General features: G+C 40.4%; 2 protein-coding genes across 3 annotated transcripts; one reads left to right on the forward strand and one right to left on the reverse strand.

The window, feature by feature from the left end:
* The first annotated feature begins 9,350 nt into the window (after positions 1-9,350).
* On the forward strand, positions 9,351-11,192 carry LOC103442010 (WRKY transcription factor WRKY76-like). The gene is made up of 4 exons (XM_008380750.4): positions 9,351-9,589; positions 9,938-10,237; positions 10,355-10,474; positions 10,657-11,192. The coding sequence occupies exons 1-4, from the start codon at positions 9,560-9,562 to the stop codon at positions 11,065-11,067; spliced, it is 861 nt and encodes a 286-aa protein (XP_008378972.1). The 5' UTR covers positions 9,351-9,559; the 3' UTR covers positions 11,068-11,192.
* A 1,093-nt stretch (positions 11,193-12,285) lies between these two features.
* Positions 12,286-21,486, reverse strand: LOC103442017 (formin-like protein 18). 2 transcript variants are annotated; one of them, XM_008380763.4, is made up of 18 exons: positions 20,951-21,486; positions 19,488-20,188; positions 18,968-19,189; positions 16,567-18,851; positions 16,352-16,481; positions 15,831-15,902; positions 15,451-15,549; positions 15,264-15,305; positions 14,832-14,912; positions 14,684-14,734; positions 14,513-14,594; positions 14,229-14,323; positions 13,959-14,030; positions 13,750-13,866; positions 13,418-13,486; positions 13,262-13,328; positions 12,622-12,997; positions 12,286-12,521 (listed from the first exon to the last, which is right to left on the reverse strand). In XM_008380763.4, exons 1-17 carry the CDS (start codon positions 21,021-21,023, stop codon positions 12,804-12,806), a joined length of 4,452 nt encoding a protein of 1,483 aa, XP_008378985.3. In that variant the 5' UTR covers positions 21,024-21,486; the 3' UTR covers positions 12,286-12,521; positions 12,622-12,803. The 2 variants fall into 2 exon arrangements, with proteins under 2 accessions (XP_008378985.3, XP_028949886.1); XM_029094053.2 differs by lacking the exon at positions 20,951-21,486 and having other exon boundaries at positions 18,968-19,185; positions 19,488-19,629.
* Positions 21,487-22,544: the final 1,058 nt, after the last annotated feature.

Consider the following 22,544-nt stretch of genomic DNA (forward strand, 5'->3'; position numbering starts at 1 on the left):
ACGACGGAACATGACCAACATAAACAGGTCATCCTTCACGGACGAGATCAAGTAGGTAGAGCCTCCACGCGAGTTCAACATGCCACATTTCACATCTTTCAAAGAGGATGAAGACCCGGATAGACACCTAAAGCAATACCGAAGCGCAATGATCTTCTATCGAAAAAACGACGATCTTATGTGCAAGATATTCGCCATCATTCTACAAGGCGAGGTGCAAGATTGGTTCTACACCCTGCCGCTACAATCCATCCGGAATTTCGACGAACTTTCTTTGGTTTTCACCAAAGAATATTCATCATGTCGCTCAATCAAAAAGAAGTCCGACCATTTGTTCGATGTCAAAAAGAACCAAATGAGTCGTTTCGTGACTATGTGAGGAGGTTAAAAGCAGAGAAGGCAAGGATAGTCGGATGCAAAGCTAGAGCAGCCTTCCAAAAAAGACTTACAGCAGACCACCCACTATTAGGAAAACTGATAATGAAAGAAGATTTAACTCTGGCAGACTTTTTCGCTCTGGCAAAAAAGCATGCACTTTGGGATGAAGTTCGCCGATACCCATTCAAGGAAAATCTAAGCGATCTTGAATATGAAGTTCCCCACTACTCTGAAGAAGATTCAAAGTCTGACTGGACGAGCAGCCTCATCTGAAGCCGTAATTAGCTCTACCATCATACGAGAAGAGCTAGGGGCCCGACTACCTTCATCTTCATGACGTACTATTCCGCCTAATCTAGACACGCGAATATAAAGGTGTAGACCCTGGCGGATGCAAAGTTTTCTGACGAACGCAACAACTCGGTCCAAAAGACAAGCCAAGAGTAGACGAACACTGGAAGGACACACTCGGAAGTAAGTTTTGTCCTCGTCACCTTAAAAGATTATACATAGGAGCAACATGTACGGCAGTCGAGTACCACCTCCTGTTGCGCACCACACGGCCTTAGCCGACCCTTGCTCGATGATTCAACTTTAGAGTGGCCCAATACTGGCAGTAGAGCATCTCCTGCTGCGTATGACATGGCCCCAGCTCCACGGCTCCCTACCACGCATTTATGACGCAACAGAGTGGCCCAACGATGCCTCGAAAGTAGCCGAACACACTATTACCGTGCCTACTCCACCCGATGGAGACTTCTGGCATTTGTATGTCAACGGCGCATCCAACTACAAAGGTTCAGGAGCAGACGTGGTCCTTGTCACCCCAGGCGGTTCGATGCCCGAACATGCGATCATTCTAGGTTTCAATGCATCTAACAACAAAGGAGAGTACGAAGCCTCACTAGCAGGCATTCGAATGACAAAAGACTTGGCGGTGAAAAAGCTTTCAATTTATTCCGATTCCCAGCTAATCACCAGCCAGACTACTAGGGGTAAAGACATGATGATCGTGACAACCAACTACTTCACCAAATATGTAGAAGCAAAGCCCATGACGATCACGATTTAGACGAACATAGAGCACTTCATATGGAGGAACATCATTTGTCGATTTGGCATCCTTAATCCATCGTCACCGACAACGGCCCGTAATTCATGGGTAAAGATTTGGCGAAGTTCTTAAAAAAATATGGCATCAAGTAGCACATGTCTACGCCAAGATATTCTCAATGTAATGGGCGAGCCAAAGCATCCACTAAGATGATCCTTAACTACCACAAGAAATCCCCCACTAGTAAGAAAATAAAATGGCCAGACGAACTCCCTGGATGTCTATGGGCATATCGCACCACCAAAAGACGAGCAACTGAAAGAAGATGGCCACAAGCTTAAATCTGGCAAAGAAAAAGTGCGAGCAGACTATCACCCACATCGTAACTTACCAGCAGTAATTCCTCTCCAGCTACAACAAAATGGCCAAGATCCGGCAGTTCCAGCCCGGAGTTCTAGTCCTAAGAAAAGCCTTCATCACTGCCCGCAGAGAAGGCTCCAAAAAGATGGATATTATATAGGAAGGTCTGTACAAGATCAACAGAGTAGGCGACAAGAGTAATTACACCATCGCCACCATGAAACAATAAAAAGATTGAAAAGTAATGAAGCGCCTACAATCTGAAGAAGTACCATATGTGACATCCCACTACATTAAAGCTCAAAGACTCAAGAAGCTCGACGGGCACCACCTCACAAGCCGATGATTATCCAGTTGTTATGTAGTTCCTACCTTACAGCTAAGTTCTCATTCATTTCACTTGTTTTTCAATAAGGAATTCAAAAGTAATCACAACTTGGCTCAGCTGCATGCTTACAACAACTGATCACTCCAACACTTCAAAAGAATATTGCGCCCTTCTTAGAGACTCATCGCAGGAATTGCGCCCCTTGAGGGACCAACCATGCTTTCCAGTGCGATAGGGTAAACTAATTGCTCTCCAGTGCGAGAGGGTAAACCAATTCCCCGACACTCATATGTGTCAGCTCTCCAAGACGAGAGGATAAACTTTACACACTGAATATCCAGACGTGGATGAGCCTGGATGCCCTAGTATAACTAGATGCACGATGGCTTGCACAGGGATTCCTAAAAGTAGCCACAATGGTCTTTTTCAAAGCTTAGCTAACTGAAGGATTTTGGGTCTCTTGTCCTAATCCGCGGGGAACCGGGCCTTAGAGACGGAGGGGGTACATTACACAGTACGCCCTACAGACGGTTGTCCTGGAACCCTGAAGCTGCTACCGAGTGCACTAAGGTAGCTTACGGTTTCAGGAAGATTGCCTACGGCTTGCCCTTAGAATAGTAAAGCCGCGCTAGACTTATATAACCGCACATTCTTGTGAAAGGTTAAACAAGCTAGCGTGCATATACGAAGTTTTATCCACTACCGACATGCTACGTAGTCGATAAGCTTCACCTCTGCCAAGCGCGGAACAACCTACACCAAGTTCTAAAGTGTTATGATACTCACTACGCAACTTACGAAATTGGAAAAAGCCAAGGTTAATAGCCTAGTGGTTACGCAGACTTGTCTGCTTCTGTAAGTAAGGCATCCGACTGCTAACCCTATAGCTAACAACTTGGCAAAGTTCTACACCAACACCTACGGCTGCATAGGCTACGCGACCTTGTCTGCTAATAAAAAAAGTAGCATGTCCGCCACTGGTCTATCAAGTCTAAAGGTTAGGGCATGAACAAAAGAATCGAAGATGAAGAAAAGCGAAAGAATCATGTTTATAAACAATTAGCAAAAGCCGAAGAAGTTTAAGCAAAACAAGAGCTACAAGGAAAAACAAATAAAATCCTAAAAGCTACCTAGAAGACTACAGCAGCTTGGACATCCCACAACTACTCGGTCGCCACACCTTCAGCAGCTGCGACGCTCTTAGCAGCGGCATCATCCGGCGCTTCTCCTCCAGCTGCCCCAACCTGGGCATTAACTTCTCCAACTACTTCACCAATGGAAGCCTCAAAAGTAAAAGCAAGCAAGTCTTCTAGAGAAATAGATAAGGTCTCGAAACCTCAAGCCCAGCATTCTCACCCTTCAGCTGCTCATTCTTTTTAAGCAGACCAACACGGACGCGCTGCAGCTTATCCACTTCCTTATTTGAATTTTCGTTGATCTTCAGTACACCTTAAAGTTCCAACACTTAGGGTTCAAGCCTATCAACGACCTTCTTGAAATGGATCACTTGATTATAAGCAGCAATTGACTCTTCATCCTTTGCATAAGTAGCGAAACAAAGCTCAGAAACTGCAAACTCAAGATCTTAAATCTAAGAGAAGTGGGGGCATAAATATTAGACCCCTTCAAAGCAATAAGCTCAGAATCCAACCTCTTGATCTCATCGGCTGAGGAATAAGCTTTAACTGCCATAGTCTTCGCCACCTCCTTGGCAGCCTTGCTATATATGCATCATAGCAAGCAGAACAGTCATTCTATATTAGGTCGTATGCTTCACAAAGGAACTTGGGCAAACCAAACGTCCATGTCTTCAAGCAGATCTAGTTTAAAAAACACACAGATCTCAACAGCCTTCCCAGAAGCAGGTTTAGTGGATTTCTCACAGCTGCCCACGTAAGCAGTCTATTCCTACCATGCAGGCGAATCAGTCTCAGCAGCAAAGGGAGTGGGCTTTGGTGCCACTTTAGCAGCAGAGTCCACCTTATCGCTATTCATAATAGCAAGCCTCTCCAAAGATGAACCGGACTTAGCTCCCAACAGACATCTTGGTACAGACTTCGACACTGGGGATATGACAGGACCTTTACGCTGAGCAATCCTATCAGCAATTGTACTAGCCATTCTCGACATGGCAGGCGCCATAGGTTAAGATCTAGTAGCCCAATTTTTTTTCTTCCCATTGGAAAAAGTTATGTCAATCACAAGCATCACGACGACAGGAAGCGCAGCGGATGAAGTCTTAAATTTTTCTCGACCGGCATCTCTTGAACAGGCGAGGAAGATCTCTTCTTTCCATCTTCATTCATAGTAGGCTCCACGACAGTGATTAGACGAGCCAATGCATTCGCCTTGATCTTCTTTACCTCATCTTTCGGGAGTAGCCCACCTTTCTCTCGGCAAAAAGAACTAAGCAGCCAACGCCATTCACGATACTCAGCAGATGAGCTCAACCCAGCATTCTAGCCGGCATGAGGCATGCATGTCCAGCATTCCACCAACCCATGAGGCCCACTACCTCCTCATTTCTTTCATTCGCCAGCCTGGCCCGAGTAAGGTCCAAGAGCCCAAGGGACATGAGCCATGTGACTCACCTAGCACTGCGCCCCAGCACCACAATCCGCTGCCCCAGCCGCACAAGTTGCCCTTGGCTATAGCCAAGCCTAATAGCCCAAGCAGTGGCCCCTGCCACGACGCCTCCTCGGCCCATACCGAGCCGACTCCTGGCCCCTGCCAGTCAACGTGCTGCACCACCCCAACGGCTGCCCCGCAATAACACTATCCAAGAAGAAGACAAGAAAAAATTAAATTTTTCTTACATCGGTGCGGCACGGAGAAAACGAAGAAATCAACGAAAGACGGTCCTTTGCACGGGCAAGATGTAGAAGATTGCTAGAAGAGGGGGAACAAATATCCTCTAAGCTCTCTCTCTTGTATGGTAGAATAAATCGCTCTCCAAAGTTGATTTAATAACCCACTTAAGGTGGACTTAAATAGGCTTGGAGAGAAATTTATTTCCCTTTCCTAGAAGAACCTAATTTCCTATTAAAGAGAGAATCTACACCAAAATAGGAAGCAATCCTACGTTTCATAAAGCAATATGATCTCTACACCTGCTGCATTTTCCTACGAGCAGCCCAACAGGTGTGGGGTCATTTGTGGAGCCAAAAATAATTACAAGACGACACGGGATTTTTGGACAAAAGAGGACAAAAATACCCTTGAGGTACAACAAGATTCCTACGCGCGAGCAGCGGCCAATCATCCTTCAACCAAATCAAAAGTGCCCAAAATAGGTAACAAATTCAAAGGTATTTCATCCATCTTCATCCTATATTTTCCACAAGGTAATTATTTCATAACCTTCAAAACATTCCATATAAATTACATAACCCCCAAAATATTTATTCCAAAAATATGTTGATTAACCAATTAATGGATTAATTACCTAATTAATCCATTAAATCACACATTAAACCATAAGTTACACCCTATCCCTATAAATAGGCTCCAATTTTCACCAAAAGATCATTCCAACACACTTGCAAAATTCCTAATACTTTCCAAACACTTTTCTCTCTAAATTCTAAATTTGGCATCGGAGGTTCTTCGGCCAAAGCTCCCCATTCATCGTGGGCGTGTGAGGTTCTTGGCCTTAACCCTAAGGTGTTAATTGTTTTATAGGTGCAATTTTGTCCAAGATCAAGAAGGAAGAAATTTGTATCCATAGATATTTTTCTTAAAGAATAAAGAAAAAATATTTTTTTTATAGCACAAAGATGTGATCTTCATACCATTACTCTTATTTATGTAAATAATTAAACAAATAACGTTGGCATATATAATGAGTATTCGAGCTTAATGGAAAGAGGATGATTTTGTTACTGCACACTCTTGCCCAATTATGAGTAATGTGTTGATTTACTCTATATGTATATTTCGATTTTTTGTTTGTTTATTTCTTCAATTCAAAAATTAAAATAAACAAATAATATTTATAAAAAAAATAACGTATGAAAATCATTTTTTAAAATGGAGCACTAAATTAGTAATAAAGTTAATTAGTGGCCGGGTGAATATATTACAAGAACGAATTATAAACAGACATATAAGAGAAACTATATATTTTTTTCACCTGTATTATGACGTGTCATAAAATAAATAAAAGAATATGAAAAATATATAATTTTTTACACTTATATTTTGACATATAAAATACCGTTAATATTTGATACTTTTAAGAAAATATCTCGAGATATATAGTAAAGGAAGAGTGAAGAGAGTCGCGTGGTGGAGGGCTTCCAGGTCTGCTGTCTTCTAAAATGTGTCTCATTTGTGTCTTCTTACTAATATGTTGATATATGTCCTTTAACTTAACTTTGTCTACTTTATTTATATAGGGGTGTGATATCCACACATCTCTTTTTACTTCTTCCACACTTTTTTGGTTTTTGGCCGTCGGATCGGATGAATTGAAGAAGATCAACGAACAGAAATTAATAAGGAGTGTGTGAGAAGTAAAAACAAATGTGTGGATAGCACATCCCTTTATTTAATATTTAAATAAAAAAAAAATCCAAAATAATAAAAAAACTGTTGGGTTAACATGATGAGCAAACCCAAATAGGATTCTTTCACCTTCTTTTTTGGTTTGCTGCAAGAATCGCGAGGATCAGAAAGAACAAGTTTGAACCGCGATTGGTCCTGCCTATCTTCAACATCTCCACTTCTTGCGTATCCAAATACAAACTCTAAGAACAGTGTTTCATTTTCATCTTTGTAGGTCAGTTTGCGAGAATCTCAAATCTGAAGAAATAAGAACTAATCAAACTTTAGAGTGTGGAAGTCCGACCGGTTATTCGCATCATCTTCTTCCCACAGATCAATTACTCTAGAAATAGAGTTTGATTCTCGTTCTCTCTTCTTCTGATCCCAATACCCTAGCTAGAAAACCTTCACTCCATATTCTCCACTCATTTTACTCTATTTTTTTGTGTGCATTATTTAAATTCAGTAAGATTAATTAACTAATGGATTGATGAGTTGCTGGAATAGAGGCACAAGGGACTACTCAACAGTGATTGGAGCAAAGGCTCACTTGCCTCAACTCCATCAATCCAAGTTTGAACTTTTACCCAAACGAAATTGTTCTCGCACCCGGGTTTCTTCGGAGCAGAATCGTCATCGTGCACTATATCCCCCACAGTGACAGAGCTCGGATAACCGACCAGTAGAATAGTCAAAGCTGAAACAAAAAACCAACCCACAAAGCCCCTTTCTTTCTCTCTCTTTCTTCCATGGCTACAATCTCTGCAAATCTGTGATGCAGAGGAGGAAGAAGCAAAAGGGTTGTTCCTTCTGATCGATTGTTGCAGCAAACCCAAAAAGAAGTGAAGAATCCTATTTGGGTTTGCTCATCTCGTTAACCCAATAGTTTTTTATTATTTTGGATTTTTTTTTTAAATTTAAATGTTAAATAAATAAAGTTAACCGACGCAAGTTTTAAGTTTAGTTAAAGGACACGTGTCAACGTATTAGTAAGAAGACATAAATGAAAGGTAAATTTTAAGTTAAGTTAAAGAACACGTGTCGACGTATTAGTAAGAAGACATAAATGAGACATATTTTAGGGGACAGTAGACCTGGAGCCGTGGTGAAGAGGGTGGTACCGTACGTGGTGGGGAAGTTTCGTGCATGAACTGGTCCCTGGCCAGCTTCTCCTTCGTTGGTTAATTTGTCACTTTCGTCTGTATACGTTTAGACTTCAACGACCATTGACCGATGAATATGTGAAAAAACAACGACTTTTGGGTTTCTCTGAGGTGGCTTGCTGCAACCTTACATTCTTAAATTGTTTACTAATTTGTGGGCTGTTACTATGTTCCCATTGCCACTTAGCAAATATTACTCTTCTTCCAATTCCATTTTTAATTACCACAATGAACTAGGGGGGCGTTTGTTGCGCTGGACTATCTCGGACTGGACTAGCTTCAAGGACTAAGCTGGACTGGCTTAGACTAGACTAAGCTGGACTAACTTAGTGAAGCGTTTGGTGCAGTGTTGGACTAAGAAGCGGATAATAACAAATTCTAATATTATATTATTTAATATATAAATTATTAATATTTTATTATAATCTCGGTGACCGGAGATGACGAGGAGTCTATCGGGAGTGGTTGTTGAGCCTGACGAGGACGAGAGAGGATAGTCTTAGCTAGTCCCATGGTTATTGGGGGGTCTCGCTAAGACCTCTTAGTGAAGGGTTTTGTCCATGCTAGTCCCCTTTAGTCTCATTAATGTTAGTCCCAGCATGAAACAAACACAGTATTGGACTAACAGCTAGTCCAGTCCAGTCCAGTCCCACTTAGTGAGGGCAAACAAACGCCCCCTAGGGGATTAGATAAGACTCATTTAAAATGAATGAAAACTATTTTCCAAGATGTTTTATGCAGTGTTAAGTTGAAATATACAGTCAAGGACATTCATGAGCTTGACATGTGCCTTACAATCTACACCTTGAGATGGAAAAGCTCTTTGCCTTCTGCCATTAACATCAAAAAAAGAAACCATAGATGATTGGCTCTTGTTTCAAGCCTATTGCGAGGAAGACAACTTTGATGCCTACATGTTATATATATTTTTCTCTTTTAATTGGTAAAATACAACCAAAACTCCAAGGAAATTAAATTCCAAATATAACATCATCAATTCACCAAAATTTGGGTTCGTAACCTTTTCCTATAGGGTATCTTTGTTCAGACCCCGCTATTTGAAGGTCTTGATTCCGTTGCTGCCAACTAGCTTTTAGTCTGGTCGTATTTTTCTTTCTAAAGTTCGAATCTTCATTTCTGTTGATAAAAAGATACGTTTTTAAAAGTCTTTGAAAAAGTTGTTAGAAGATGAATATATAAACAAAATACGCATTTAAGTAATAAAATCATTTTTATGGTAATTAGGTACTTACAACAACAATACGTTTACACCATGAAAGCAAATCTAAAGAAGCCACGTTTCTTTTTCTGTCCTTGCTGCCCATCGCCAGCCAAAAAGAAATATTAGCAGCACTACTTACGTACAAGTCTCCAATGAATGACGTTGAATGTGCTGACGTTGCAGGTTACGTGTTTTATCAGAACGTCAGTCGTGATCATATCATACATCTTTTTTCAACACACGGATTTGATTTCAATATTATTCAATTTCAATTCTCCATGTATGTTCAGCCATGACGGCAATTAAAGCCATTAACATCTGCGTTGAATCAATTGTGAAATTTCCTTGAATTTCCTCTATATATAGAGAGGTTAAGGACCTCTGGTTTTATATACCCGTCTGCAGATAGCATATTGTTTTCCTCCCTAGCTAGCAGAGCAGTCTAGTTAATTATATCAGCAACCTGCAGGCTTTTGAATCTTTACATCAACTTATCTGTATTTATAAACATGGATGCTCGTACGCCTAACAAACAAAAGGTACTGAATTTGATTCTATATTGGTTCATTTCTGGGTAATAACCGAGCGAATAAAAACTTGAACCCCGGACATAGTGATTTTCACACATTTTTTTAGCTTCTAACACACTCTTCTTTGTTTAAAATCATCGAATTGAATAAATCAAGTAAAATTAACAACCAGAATTAAAGGGGTGTGTGAAAATCACGTATCTGTATATAGACGTTTTTTTATTTTGTAAGCCTAAAAAGCATAATCTTAACTCATTTACCCACGGACTTTCATCCATGCTTCGCACGACTAGGGTTGATTAATTATGATAATTTGAATGATTTTGCCTTTGTATTATTGTTGATGATCATGATCAGGTTGTAGATAGTGTTCAAGAAGACTTACAACGTTTGAGGAATGAGAATGCAACCCTAAGATTCCTGCTTCAAGCTATGACCACCAGATGCTCTACACTTGAGCAGAAGCACCACCACCACCACCACCAAATGCATATCCAACAACAACCGTGTGATCATCAGCATATCATGACCACGAATATCAACAGTGCGATTACGAGCAAGAGACCGAGAACTGAAGATCATTGCGATCCGTTTCCGGCATCCCACCATAAGACATCACAGTTCCTAGTAAAAACCGACTCTAAAGACAACAGCCTTGTAAGTCAAGTCCTCCCTTTATACATAATATTGAAATTAGATATAAACCTAAAAGCATTAGGGTTCATTTATTAATATTAATTGTGATTTTGTGAATTCAATTGGACTAAATTATAGATTGTGAAAGATGGATATCAATGGAGGAAATATGGACAGAAGGTCACCAAAGACAACCCTTCATCCCCTCGAGCTTATTTCAGGTGTTCCTTCGCTCCTCGATGCCCTGTCAAAAAGAAGGTACCAATAAATGAATCATTTTTCCAAAGAATTTAAGATTTTTATTGATTTATTTACCAATCATACACACACACACACACACTTCAGTGAACACAAGGCAATTACAAATGAATCCACGTACTAATGTTTTGTTCTTTAAGCTAAACTTGTTTATCCTGTGTTTTCCGCTGCGTCAATTTTAGGTACAGAGATCCATGGAGGATAAGTCCTTCCTCATGGTGACATACGAAGGAGAGCACAACCACGACACCATCAATGATTCACTACTATTTGGACAATTTTCATGTTCAGTAGCTGCAGCTGCCGATCTTAAGAACATTATTATGCCCATTAGTGTTCCTTCAAGTAGTATCGGGCCTGATAATGACGTGATTAATATAAGTCCCTCTCCGCCGGAGCCTGTAACCCTTGATCTTAATCTCTCGGGCTTGACTAATCAAGAAAATGGAGGATTTGGAAGCCCTCAAAGCATGAATTGCGACAGAAGAGTTGAGGATTACGTTGCTTCGTTAACCAAGGATCCCAATTTCACACAGGCTTTAGCTGCGGCAGTTGCACGCTCGATTACAGGACCTGCAGACAGGCCAAATTAATAACCGATTAGGAACTTAATCCATGGATTAATGATGATTTATGTAATTATAGTCGTAGGCTATGGTACTTTCTCAAAAAATGAGGAAATCAATGAGAATGAGATCGATCGTTCGTTTAAGTTTTACTTAACACTGTCATGTCCATTAACGAAAACCTAGTACTGTCAAGTGTCAAGTACAAGAGGAGGATTAAAGTTTTTGATGAACCAAGGCATAATTAAAGTTGGTCTCTCCTAATCATCTGATGACATGAGGAGCACGTATTAAGTTATTATGACATGATTAAATTGATTCAGATAACTCTTTATATTCAATATTGAGGAATGATATGAAAATTTATCGAACTTGAAAGTAAAAGATGAATTACATATTAAGAAAATTTACTATTTTCAATACAAAAATCTGATAAATAAGATTATAAATTAAAAGACTGTCAACTCCCGAGACATAAAAGAACTCTGCCTGGCAAAAATTCCATAAACAAATTACTGTTTTTAAGGACTTTTCCACCTCCATTACACAAAATTATAATCAATTAGTCGTCACATTTTTCGGACTAGAATTCTCTTCTCTTCTCTTTTCATCATTTCCTCTCACATTCTCTTATTTTGTCTTTTTTCTTGCCATAAAAAACTAATATAAGATATTGACGTGACTTAACCGTGACCATTCAAATAGAAGGAGAGAGAAGGGGAGAGAATCCTACTCCACATTTTTCTGCGATGAATTTGATTGGGCGTCCTTCCACTGTCAGCAGCTTTAAAGGTTTACATCTTTTAAGGTTTACAAGCAAATGACAACGTCATAAATAAGATTGTAAAAGGATTAGGGTGTTGATTATATCACATTATTAATAAGGACAAAGATTGTCTGCCCTCCACTTCCGGTGCCCTTTCCGTGCCCTCTTATTTGTGTGGTCACGGTTAAATCACGTCAACATTTTATATTACTATTCATTTTTGTCTTATTATATCTATAAAAAAATAATATAGAATGTTGACGTGTCTTAACCGTGACCACACAAAACAGAAAGACACGGGAATGACACCGGAAGTGGAGGGCAGACAATCCTTGTTCTATTGATAATGGTTACCATGTCATTATCCATTTAGTTAAATAATGGTACGGGTGCCAACCTAAAGTTGTGGAGCACAAGCGATTGACTCGAGCATCAACGACCAACACCTACCTAAAAAAGCATAGCTCTGGTCGTTGTCCTTTTCTCAAATTTTTATTTATTATATTGCCTTTTTCTGTTCTCTTGTATCAAAGATTTACATCCCTACAACTAAAACAAAATATACATAAGAAATAATACAACTAAAATTAGTGACGGGAAAATCCGAAAAGGAAACCTAAAAGGCTAGCTACTGCGTATATTTATACAGCAAAATTCTTCAGTCGTATCGTACAAGTGGCTTGTCGAACCGGACTCCGTAAGGCCTCCAGCATCTCTGCTCCAGAAAACATTAAACCGTGTTAACAAAAACAATGAAATCACAAGAGACTGATCAGAAGTTCCTAAAACAAAATTAGAGGACGAAATGGGCTTACTACTTAAGGTGGATCTCTGCCTTCTGTATACCACCAGCTTTACTTTAAAATGATGAGGAAAACATTCTTCTGCACGTCACCAGAATCGGATGATCCTTTGAACCGATTTCATCCATGAGTGAAGAAATATATCCACTGGTGAACAGCTTTGGTTGCTGAAGGGAATATGGTGATATATATCACTATGACTTAATGTTGGCACTCTTAAACTGAGTCCGTATCAAGCGCTGGGACCCCTTTTTGGAAAGATTTCCCGCTTTCATCTTCTCGTTTTCAGCCTCCTTGAGTGCTTTCTTCTTTTCAAATTCAAGCTGCTTACAGTTTTCCCCGTGTGCTCGGACAAACAACTTCACAAAGTTGAGCAGCGTAGATACAACTGCATGACAAATTTCAAAACTCAATTAGAAAATGCGATAATGCAGTTGAAGAGTAAATATTGTCAGAGAAATCACATTACTTCATTCTTAGCATCTAGTAAGAGGATCAATAAACAGTTTGCACGTTCCAAAGAATGCCCAACACTCAAAGCAGAGGGTATAGACCAGGACTACTTCTGAATCATCAGAGAGTATTTATGGATGATAGAATTACTTATGATTCATAGAGAACCGGAAGCACAACAAAGTTGGAAAAAATGTACCTTGCTCAAATGGGCAACGAGCAGGATCTTCCCCAAAATAAAGAGCCAACGCATCCGCGTTTCTCCCCTGAAGACAACCGCATTGAAAGTAAGTTTAACAATGGTTTCTTAGATGTCACAAGCAAACCCAACAGTTTAAAAAAAGTTGATACATACCACACTAGAATAAAGTGATGCCAACGACCTCACTTCAGCTTCAGCATGACCGAGGAACTCCTTTAGTGTCTGAAATTTCTCAGTAGATAAAATAAATTAGCATCAAAATAGATTTACAAGAAACAGGTTGAAATCACAAGCAACAAATGACCTTGGTAAAACAACTTGAATGAGAGGCAGTTGATGAACTTCGCTATCAGTGGTCAAGTGTTTATTATCAAAACCTTTAGGGTATTCATTTATGATGGTCTATAAATTTTACATGTGAGCCAATTATGTCATCTAATTTAGTTTCTTCAAGCCAAATATGCCCAAAACTTTATGCATGTCACCTTGCAAAACGTTTCTGACACAGGACCATCATTTTCTGAGGCAGTCAACTCTTGCACAACCTTCTCTAGCCCTTTACTAATGGCTTGCATTTCCTCTGCCAAATATTTCAATTGTACCTACATCATAATTAAAATTTAGCTCAGTCACACCAAATGTATAAGTGTTCACTGTACCTACAAGAATTAGGATAAAAAAAGAGAGATTCTACCTTTGTTGAAGCCTCCAAACTTACAAGGTCTTTCGGAAAATCAAGGAGTTCTGGGAGCTTCTCCGCAAGCACCTGTAGTTTGTTGGAGATGAATAGAATTGTCAAAGTTCAAAATTCTACACTTACAGAACAACTCTATAAGAGTTTGGGACTTAATCAAATAAATGTTTTCTATATGCTTAAACTTCTCCAGCTCAAAATGCACAAAGGGAAGGAGAAGAAGTTCCACAAAAGATTAAAACAATGGACTAAGGGGCTTAAAGAAATCACCTTACAGAGGTAATGCATGAGAGTCATCTTGCTATTCCGGGCTCGTGTATCAGTGAGCTTAAGGAGACTATCCAATCGAAATCCGATAGCAGAACCTACAGGTATAATTAAAAAAAAAAAAAAAAAACTAACTGCAAGCACAAAGAAAGAATACAAGATACTGGAGCTTCTAGTAAAAAGATTAAGAACAAAATAATCACCACAAAACAAGGAATGCAGTGTTCAAACAATATACATCAAGATGATGTATTAACACAAAATGGTAACCAACAAAATCCACTCACCTCTTGCGGTCCCATGATTCAGGGCATTACCCAAAGAAAGAATGGTTTGCATGATCCTTTTCAGCTTTTCCGAACTTCTGATCTGATAAGCACATTAGTGGAAATAGATTAAGAGGTGAATATTGCAAACACAAATGAAAACATACGTACTAAAAAATGAAAAATGCTTGCCTCATCAGCCACTGAATTGATGGTGTTCAAATTCTTTCTGAGGTCGGAAACCTGACAAATTGCATCACCATAGACAAGTGAATAACACAAAGCACAACAGAAACAGAGAGCATTGGGAATAAAATGATTAGAAATACAGTCCCCTCACCTGGGTGTGGAATTGTATTTTAAATGAGAAAACTCTGAGCTTGGGCTCTACCCGTGGCACTTTCATTAATTCAAGGAAAAACTGTCATAAAGTGCACAAAGCAATTAATTAAAGCATAAAATGTAGAGAGAGACAATGGGGGATGGGTGAAGAAGAGTTAGGATGCTTATCAAAGTGATTTCTCCCAAACAGTTAAATACTAATACAAAACTAAGACTCTAAATAGAAAGAGCAGCTTAAGAGTTATGCAGTTGACACCAAAATATATTTTATTTCAGCTGAACGATAAGCAACAGCAAGCTATGCATATAATTAAAATGCACAGAGTTACAAATTATTAAGTCAGCACTTGCCTTGCTGTCAACAAAATGAATTCTCAATTGAAAAGAAAGTAGATGTAAGGGAAAGAGGGAAAACGTGAAATCCACTCACCTGTTCACATTTTCCCAAATTTTCCTTGTCTCCATTGTAACCCTGAGCATCAAAGCATGATTTGTTACTCAGAAAACAGAAGCCTTATATACTATTGTAAGCAATTTCAAGTAAAAAGTAACAAGGGCATATTTATAGAACCTCCCAGAGTGGCATGGAGTAGAAGATTACAACTAGATATAAGTACCTTGAGTAATTCCATCTCTTCTTTTGTTGGACAAAATTTTATGAGGTTCTCAACCTGATCAATATCTAATGCAGAATCGTCCAAGGCAAGCACTGAACTCTGAAAGATGTCGGTTGAAAAGGAACAAATTAGAAAAGCTACATTAAAGTAGGAACTTTTGTACTAAGACCATTGCACCCAACATCCAAAAATCAGAACAAAAGTTGATATCATGCATCTTTTCAGCAAAGAAACAGCCACTACTTAGTTGCTACTATGTGAAGTTTTGAATTGTAACATTAATCAGCATTTAACTCTCATCTATTTGTTTACAGAACCACAGACTCAACTCAACCTGTTGAGAATATACAAGAAAACGTGTGCATTTAGGTTTAGCTTACCGTCAAATCAGGCAAAGGGATTTTAACTTTAGTAAGCATTATTTCGCAATTATATGCCCGCCTTATCTCAATCTGCAAGAACCAGTAAATTTCTCATTAGAACTGAGGTGGCAAAGGAAGACTATATTCAATTAATTCAATAAAACAAAATAAGGTACAATAGGCAACATGCTAGATAGATCCTCACTTCAAGCCAGTTAACTAGCAATAACATATTTACCAGATTTTTTCCAATATGCAAAAAAATGACAAAAAGGAGAGCTCCTGCGAGCAATAATAGACTTTATGACCAAGCACAATTGCTATTGGTGCTGTACATACTATGAAGCTCCACTTTGCACATACTGCTGAATTAATAATTTGCTCCATAATATACAAGTTACATCAAAAGTGTCCTTGAGGGACCAGGTGAGGAACATTACTGATGTAAGCTAGGTCAGGGAAGCCCACCCTGTATTAACAGATCGACACAACTCTAGTTATCCACAAATGAAGTAAAACCAGTATGCAATGCAAATTACCAGTTGAACTTTTTCAGATTTAGGTCCCTTGGTACGACCACCAGATTTTCCTCCTGTATTCCCATGGTCTGAATTTGTAGTAGCCGCAGAAAAAAGACTCTCAAGTTCTTTCATGTCAAACTCTGGAGGCCTGGAGCAGAGTAAACAGATTCAGAATAGGGTGCAAACTGTACGAATTTATAAAAACTAATAAATTATTTACAGAAGTGGCATACTTGGTTGCTTCATCAGCTTTTTGTGCTTCAGCCCATAAGCTTCCGTGCATCGCTCTTGTTAATTTTAGCCAATGATATGGCTTCAGATTGGCCTTTTTGGGTTGAGGCTGATTTCTGGAACGTGGATTCATTAGGGCCCTTCCCTTCAGACTAAACGGAACCCCAGAAGGTGGTCCAGGAATTGAAGGAATATTACCATTACTATCGCTGGAGTTGGATGTGGGGGAACCACCAGATTTTGATACACCATTAGGAAGAGGAGGAGGTGGAACAGGTGGCACGGGTGCAGCATTCTGGAATAAAGATTCCTTTGGTGCCAAAGCTGGAGGAGGGGGTGGTGGTGGTGCAGAAGGTGTTACATTCGAAGTTGAGGCAGGGCCTGGACGTAGAGGAGGTAGAGGAGGTGGAGGGGGACCATACAAGACTGCTGAAGAAGCAGTACCACGGGGTGGAGGTGGAGGGGGAGGGGAAGCTGCAATGGAGGGGGCCTTGACTGTGGATGATGGTGGTCTTCCTGAAAAAGGAGGTGGAGGAGGGGGAGATGGGGTTGAAACTGAGTTCTTGACAGAGGATGACATTCCCTGGGAGGAAGGGGGAGGTGGAGTGGGAGTGGGGGGTGAGACTGAGTCCTTGAGAGAGGATGATGGTCCTGGAAAGGATGGAGGAGGAGGAGGAGCAAGGGGAGCTGAACTTGAGTTCTTGAGAGAGGATGATGGAGATTCCTCCAAGAAAGAACGGAGCAGAGGAAGAGGAGGGGGAGATGAAATTAGAATTTTGACAGGGAGAGATGGAGATGACCCTGAAAAAGATGGGGGTGGAGGAGGGGGAGGGGGAGCGGAAATTAAGTTCTTGACCGGGGAAGATGGAGATGCCCCTGAAAAATGAGGAGGTGCAGGGGGAGGAGGAATTGAAACTGAGCCCTTGCTATCAGAGGATGAAGATGTCACTAACTGATTACGAGGTCGAGGTCGAGGTGGAGGTGGAGGGTGGAGAGGAAAAGATGCTGACTGACCTCTACCCTGTAATGTACTTTTAGTGTGTTCGGTAAGCCAATACTCTGGGGAATTTGAAGTTTGTTGTGGAAGTTCTGGTGGCAGAGGCGAAGGTGGAGTAGCAACAGAAATCTTTTCTACAGTTGCATGCCCAGAAAATTGCAACGAGGAAGGTGGTGGTGCGGGAAAAGACAACTTACCAGGCTGCAGAGGCTTAGGTAGAGAATCAGGAGCTGATGGGGCATGTGATACGGGAGATACAGTTTCAGGCTGTCGGATTTCTTCTTCCTTATGATCCTGCAACAGAGCTGTAATGCCGAGGGCTGAGGGTGCACTTTGATATCTTGATATCGGCACAGGCGATCCTTGCAAGGAATTACAATATGAAACTGGTGCAGATAGGGAACCTTGACGTGCACGCTGAGATATGATTTTAGAATGGGTAGGGCGTAGGAGAGCAGCTTGTAGGTCTTGGGGTTCAATCTTTTTTCTGATTATACCGCTGTCTAGAGACGGTTGAATGTTGGAGATAGATAGTTTCCCAAGAGCCATATATGGTGGACTCTGGATACTATTTTCTGATGCCCTTGGTTCTGTTTTACGGCATTCGGGAAGTGATTCTACCAGCAAGTTCGCTGTCTCTGTAGCATGAGCAAAAGCAGTATCATGTTTCCCCTGAGCCACAGATACGGTACTCTTGATATCAGTTGCTGATGAGTTCATTTCTGATTTAATAATATTTTCTGTTGCCTTTGGTTCTGATTTAACTCTTCCAGGAAGTGATTCTACCAATAAGTTGCCTGCCTCTGTGGTATGAGCAGAAGCACCATCATGCTTCCCCTGAGCCACAGATGTGAGACTCCGGACATCATTTTCTATTGATTTAACTTCTGAACTAAGTGTTTCAGGAATTGATTCCAGCAAAAAGCTCCCTGTCTCTGTAGTATAACCAGAAGCACTATCATGTTTCCCCTGAGGCACGAATGTGAGACTCTTGATATCATTTTCTGAGGACTTCACTTCTGATTTAAGTATTTCAGGAGTTGATTGCAGCAACAAGCTGCCTGTTTCTATGTTATGCAAAGAAGTACTATCCAGTTTACGAAGAGCACCTGACGAGGCAATCTTCTGGAGTACATGTGTTACATCTGACTTTGGATCTAGCCAATCCACGCTGCTAAACATCTCCTGAACCTTTGCAAAAGCTTCCGCAGGAAGGCCATCTTTCTCCTCCATACCAGGCAAATCAATATCTATAAGAGAAGAAGCAGCATCCATCTCCGAGAAAAGAACCTTCATCCAGATAAAATTATTAACAGTTGTGTTAATGATTTAATTTGTTCCTGAACATGAAGTTGAAATTTCACTAAACAAAAAGATAAAGGAGAACGCAAAGGGTAGATGAGTACCTCTGCTCTGAAATCCTTGGGAAATTGATCCTTAACATTCCATAAGATGTCTATGTCCTCACGATTAAGCATCAAAATATTGGACCTTATAAAGGCCGTATTGAACATGATCCGAAACATCATCTCTTCGCGTTCCAGATCGCTATCCAGACTAATACACTCTAGAACCACATCACCTTGGATATGGCAATGTATATCAATTTTAACTAGTTCACAATCTGCCTGCACCAAGAAGTTAAGAATTAAAATGAAGTTCAAGGCAAAGCATCAACATATAGATAAATGAAACCATGATTTGCAAATATCCTACTTAAGCTAATAGCACACGAGAACAGACTTCCAGCAACTTCCAATAGTACAATTAAGAACTTAAGAGTACAATTGTGGGAAGAGTAAACAATCCAAGTACGCGAGAATAAATTACCAACAAAAAACTCTTTCTTGTTCAGGAAGAGAAAACTACAATCTACAATTACCAAAGGAAAAAACATATAAATGAGAGTAAAATGACTTAAACCACCTGCTTGTAATGTCGTACTAGTTTGCTCCTTTTTGGTGTTGAGAACAAAACTTTAGGAGTTCGATCAGCAGCCATAAAAGGGTCCTGCCCATATATTCTAAATATTGGACGGCAACCTCCCTCTCTGTCCATATTCGGAATGAATCTAATGATGATGCAGTCCAACGTAAGCGCCCTATCCAGTGGAGGCCATTCTGATCCCACATTTCTTCTTGTTATATACTGCAAATACCTCTGTTGCGAAGGCATTGGATTCAACGGTGACATTAACTGCAAAAGTTCCCTAGGTGCTTGCTTGTAAATCATGTCCAACGTCTTGTGCTCCTCAGTGTACTGTTTCCTGTAAATCAAGAGTGCAGCCAGCATGAATGCCAATACCAACCACCCACCTCGTTCACAATGCATCAAGAGCACATTCTGTTGCCCGAGTGAAAGCCAGCTTTCACTTGATCTCAGGCAGTGGTGGATCGCTTCCATTGTAAGAAGTGGGCAACCTTCATAGTGGCGAGGATAGTCCATTACTGTCATGTCATGCTCAGACAATATGTTGGAAAGCAGGCTTTGGTGTTCTCCATCTCGAAAGTTAAAGACCATGAATGAAGCATCAGGAAACTGGTCACGCAGTTGACCTGCTATGCCTCCTATGTAGACTTTATATTCATCTTCTTCCATAACGTCAGTGGTAAAACAGCAATCAAAAACTACATGTGCAGAGAAACAATTACCAACATGTAAATACACATAGTTTAAATTCTTCTGCAGCGTAAGTGCATAACGACACACAGAACTCGAGAACAAGCCAGCAAATACAAAACAAATTGTTTCCTTCTGAAACAGTCATCAGCGTTCAATTGTTGAAGGATATACATATTAGCATGTATATACAGAGCATAAAAAATGGATAAATTCCACATTAGTGCCCACATTGTATTGAGCAAAATTTGTCTATCACCACACCAAAATAAAAAATTTCATAATTTGTGACTGAGTGGAAATGAAGTACTGACTTTAGATTCATTTCTTCTATCAACTTTAGAGCACAATAGTTAATTGCCAGTAAAAAAGTTTCTAGGCATACACGGGAACTTTAAACGTGTCCGGCGTGTGCCCACAAATCAACCCTGAACCCTACTATTCCCAGGACATATTAACGGAGCCTCCCCAAAGTTTGTATCGGTCAAATTAGTGCAGTTCCATTCATGCATACTCTGTCCAACTAATGCAGTTCACTTCATTCTTAGGAATCCCAAAAGACACAGTAAATATGCATCTCCAAATATAGACATCCTCAAATTGCAAACAATCAGCTCTTAGTTGAGATTCTAATATCAAAACACGAAAAAACGAACAAAAAGAAGGAAAAGTCCCAGTAACACCAACCACATTCAAGCCTTACGCAAATTTAACAAACATCATCTTCAATAAACCAAATTTGAAAGAAATTAAAGCCCAGAAAAGCATACCATAAACGCTCTCAGATATCTCCAAAAGCCCGTCCGGCGGCTTCCGGTAGAAGAACTTCCTAAACAACGCCATTGTTCCTCAAGATCCGAAAACACCCCACGAAAAACCAACACCCAAAACCCCTCCAATTCAACCCGCATTGCTCCGAAACGTAAAGCCCATCTCAGCTCGAATACCCATATCACGAAATCCCCAGAGGAATTAAATAACCAAGCCCCATGAGAGAGAGAGAGAGAGAGAGAGTGAATGTTGAGGAACCAGAAGGAATGGATTTTGCTGGGTTTCTACGGAAAGTGCTTCTGAGAGACTTAGCTTTCACATTCACACTTATTTGTTGTGTGTATCAGAGAGAGAGAGAGAGAGAGAGAGAGAGAGACTTAGCTTTCAATCAACCATGGGGTATCTTCTTCCTACGTTGTATCAGAAAAAATGTAGAGAGAGAAAGAGAGAAAGATGTGAGAGAGAGAAAGAAAGAGGGGGATCTGGGGTTTGTCTCTCTCTCTGTTTGCGTCTAACGGGTTTAGGAGAGAGAAAGGATGGAATTAGAAAAGAATGATGATTATGACGTGTCTGTCTTTGAATTTTATTTATTTTCTGTTTTTTTTCTTCTGACTTTTTAAATAATTATTTTACTTGCTTTGGTGGCACATCATCGCACGTGTGTTGTCATGAAGTAATAAAACTATGAAATGACGACGCAAGTCATATTGCTGGTCGCATGTTTGTAACAAACAACGGTCACACGTAGAGGGTAGTTTGGTCATTTTATAGGTGATTTAATTCATGCCTTAAAATTACATACTACTTTTAAATTCATACATTAACTAAAGTCGCGCACCCAACACTGCCTAACTTGTGAACTCCTACACAACACGTGAAATTAGCGCTCTCTCCCTCAACAAAATCCTAGCCGGCTACCTTTATCACTGACGGCCTTTGGCTATGGTTGGGGGCCGGTGGCAGCTTCCCTCCTAACCTTTTCTCCCTTCCTCTTCCCCCCTCTTTCCTCCTCTTTCCCATCCCAACCTTCCCCCCTCGCCATGCACTACTTTCTTTCCTTCGACACCACATCAACTTCTTCTTTTCGGCCTTCACCTACCTCATCTCCCCTCCCTTGCTTCTCTCCCACCATTTTGTATGCAACATTCCTCGGATTTATGCCTTGGATCTAGGCCATGCCCTTTCAAGATTTTTTTTTTTTTTTTTTGGTTTGGCGTTGGCTTTTCTTGGTGTGGGGTGAATTTGGGTTGCAGGTGGGTTGGATCCACCTTCGTCAACTCTTTTACGAGGTGGTATCACCTTCCTCATCTAGTTCTGGTGGCTACATTGACGTGTGCATTCAAATCTAGCGGCTTGGCTTATTCTGCCAGCTCGGTTTGATATGGTGGCTAGGCTTGTGCAGCTCGGATCTGGTGGCTCCGCTACCTGTTACAGCCAACCCTTTTGGTGCTCGATGTGTGGATGCCAGAACCTCACTCTGGCAAATTTGTAGGTAATCTTGGCATGTGTGCCTCGTCCCTGTGATGAGCAGACCAACGGATCCCTTCTCGGATTAGTGTAGTTGTTTTCACTCATCTTATGTGCACTGTGGTG

This window comes from Malus domestica, chromosome 15 (genome assembly GCF_042453785.1).
Source record: "Malus domestica chromosome 15, GDT2T_hap1".
Lineage (NCBI taxonomy): Eukaryota > Viridiplantae > Streptophyta > Magnoliopsida > Rosales > Rosaceae > Malus > Malus domestica.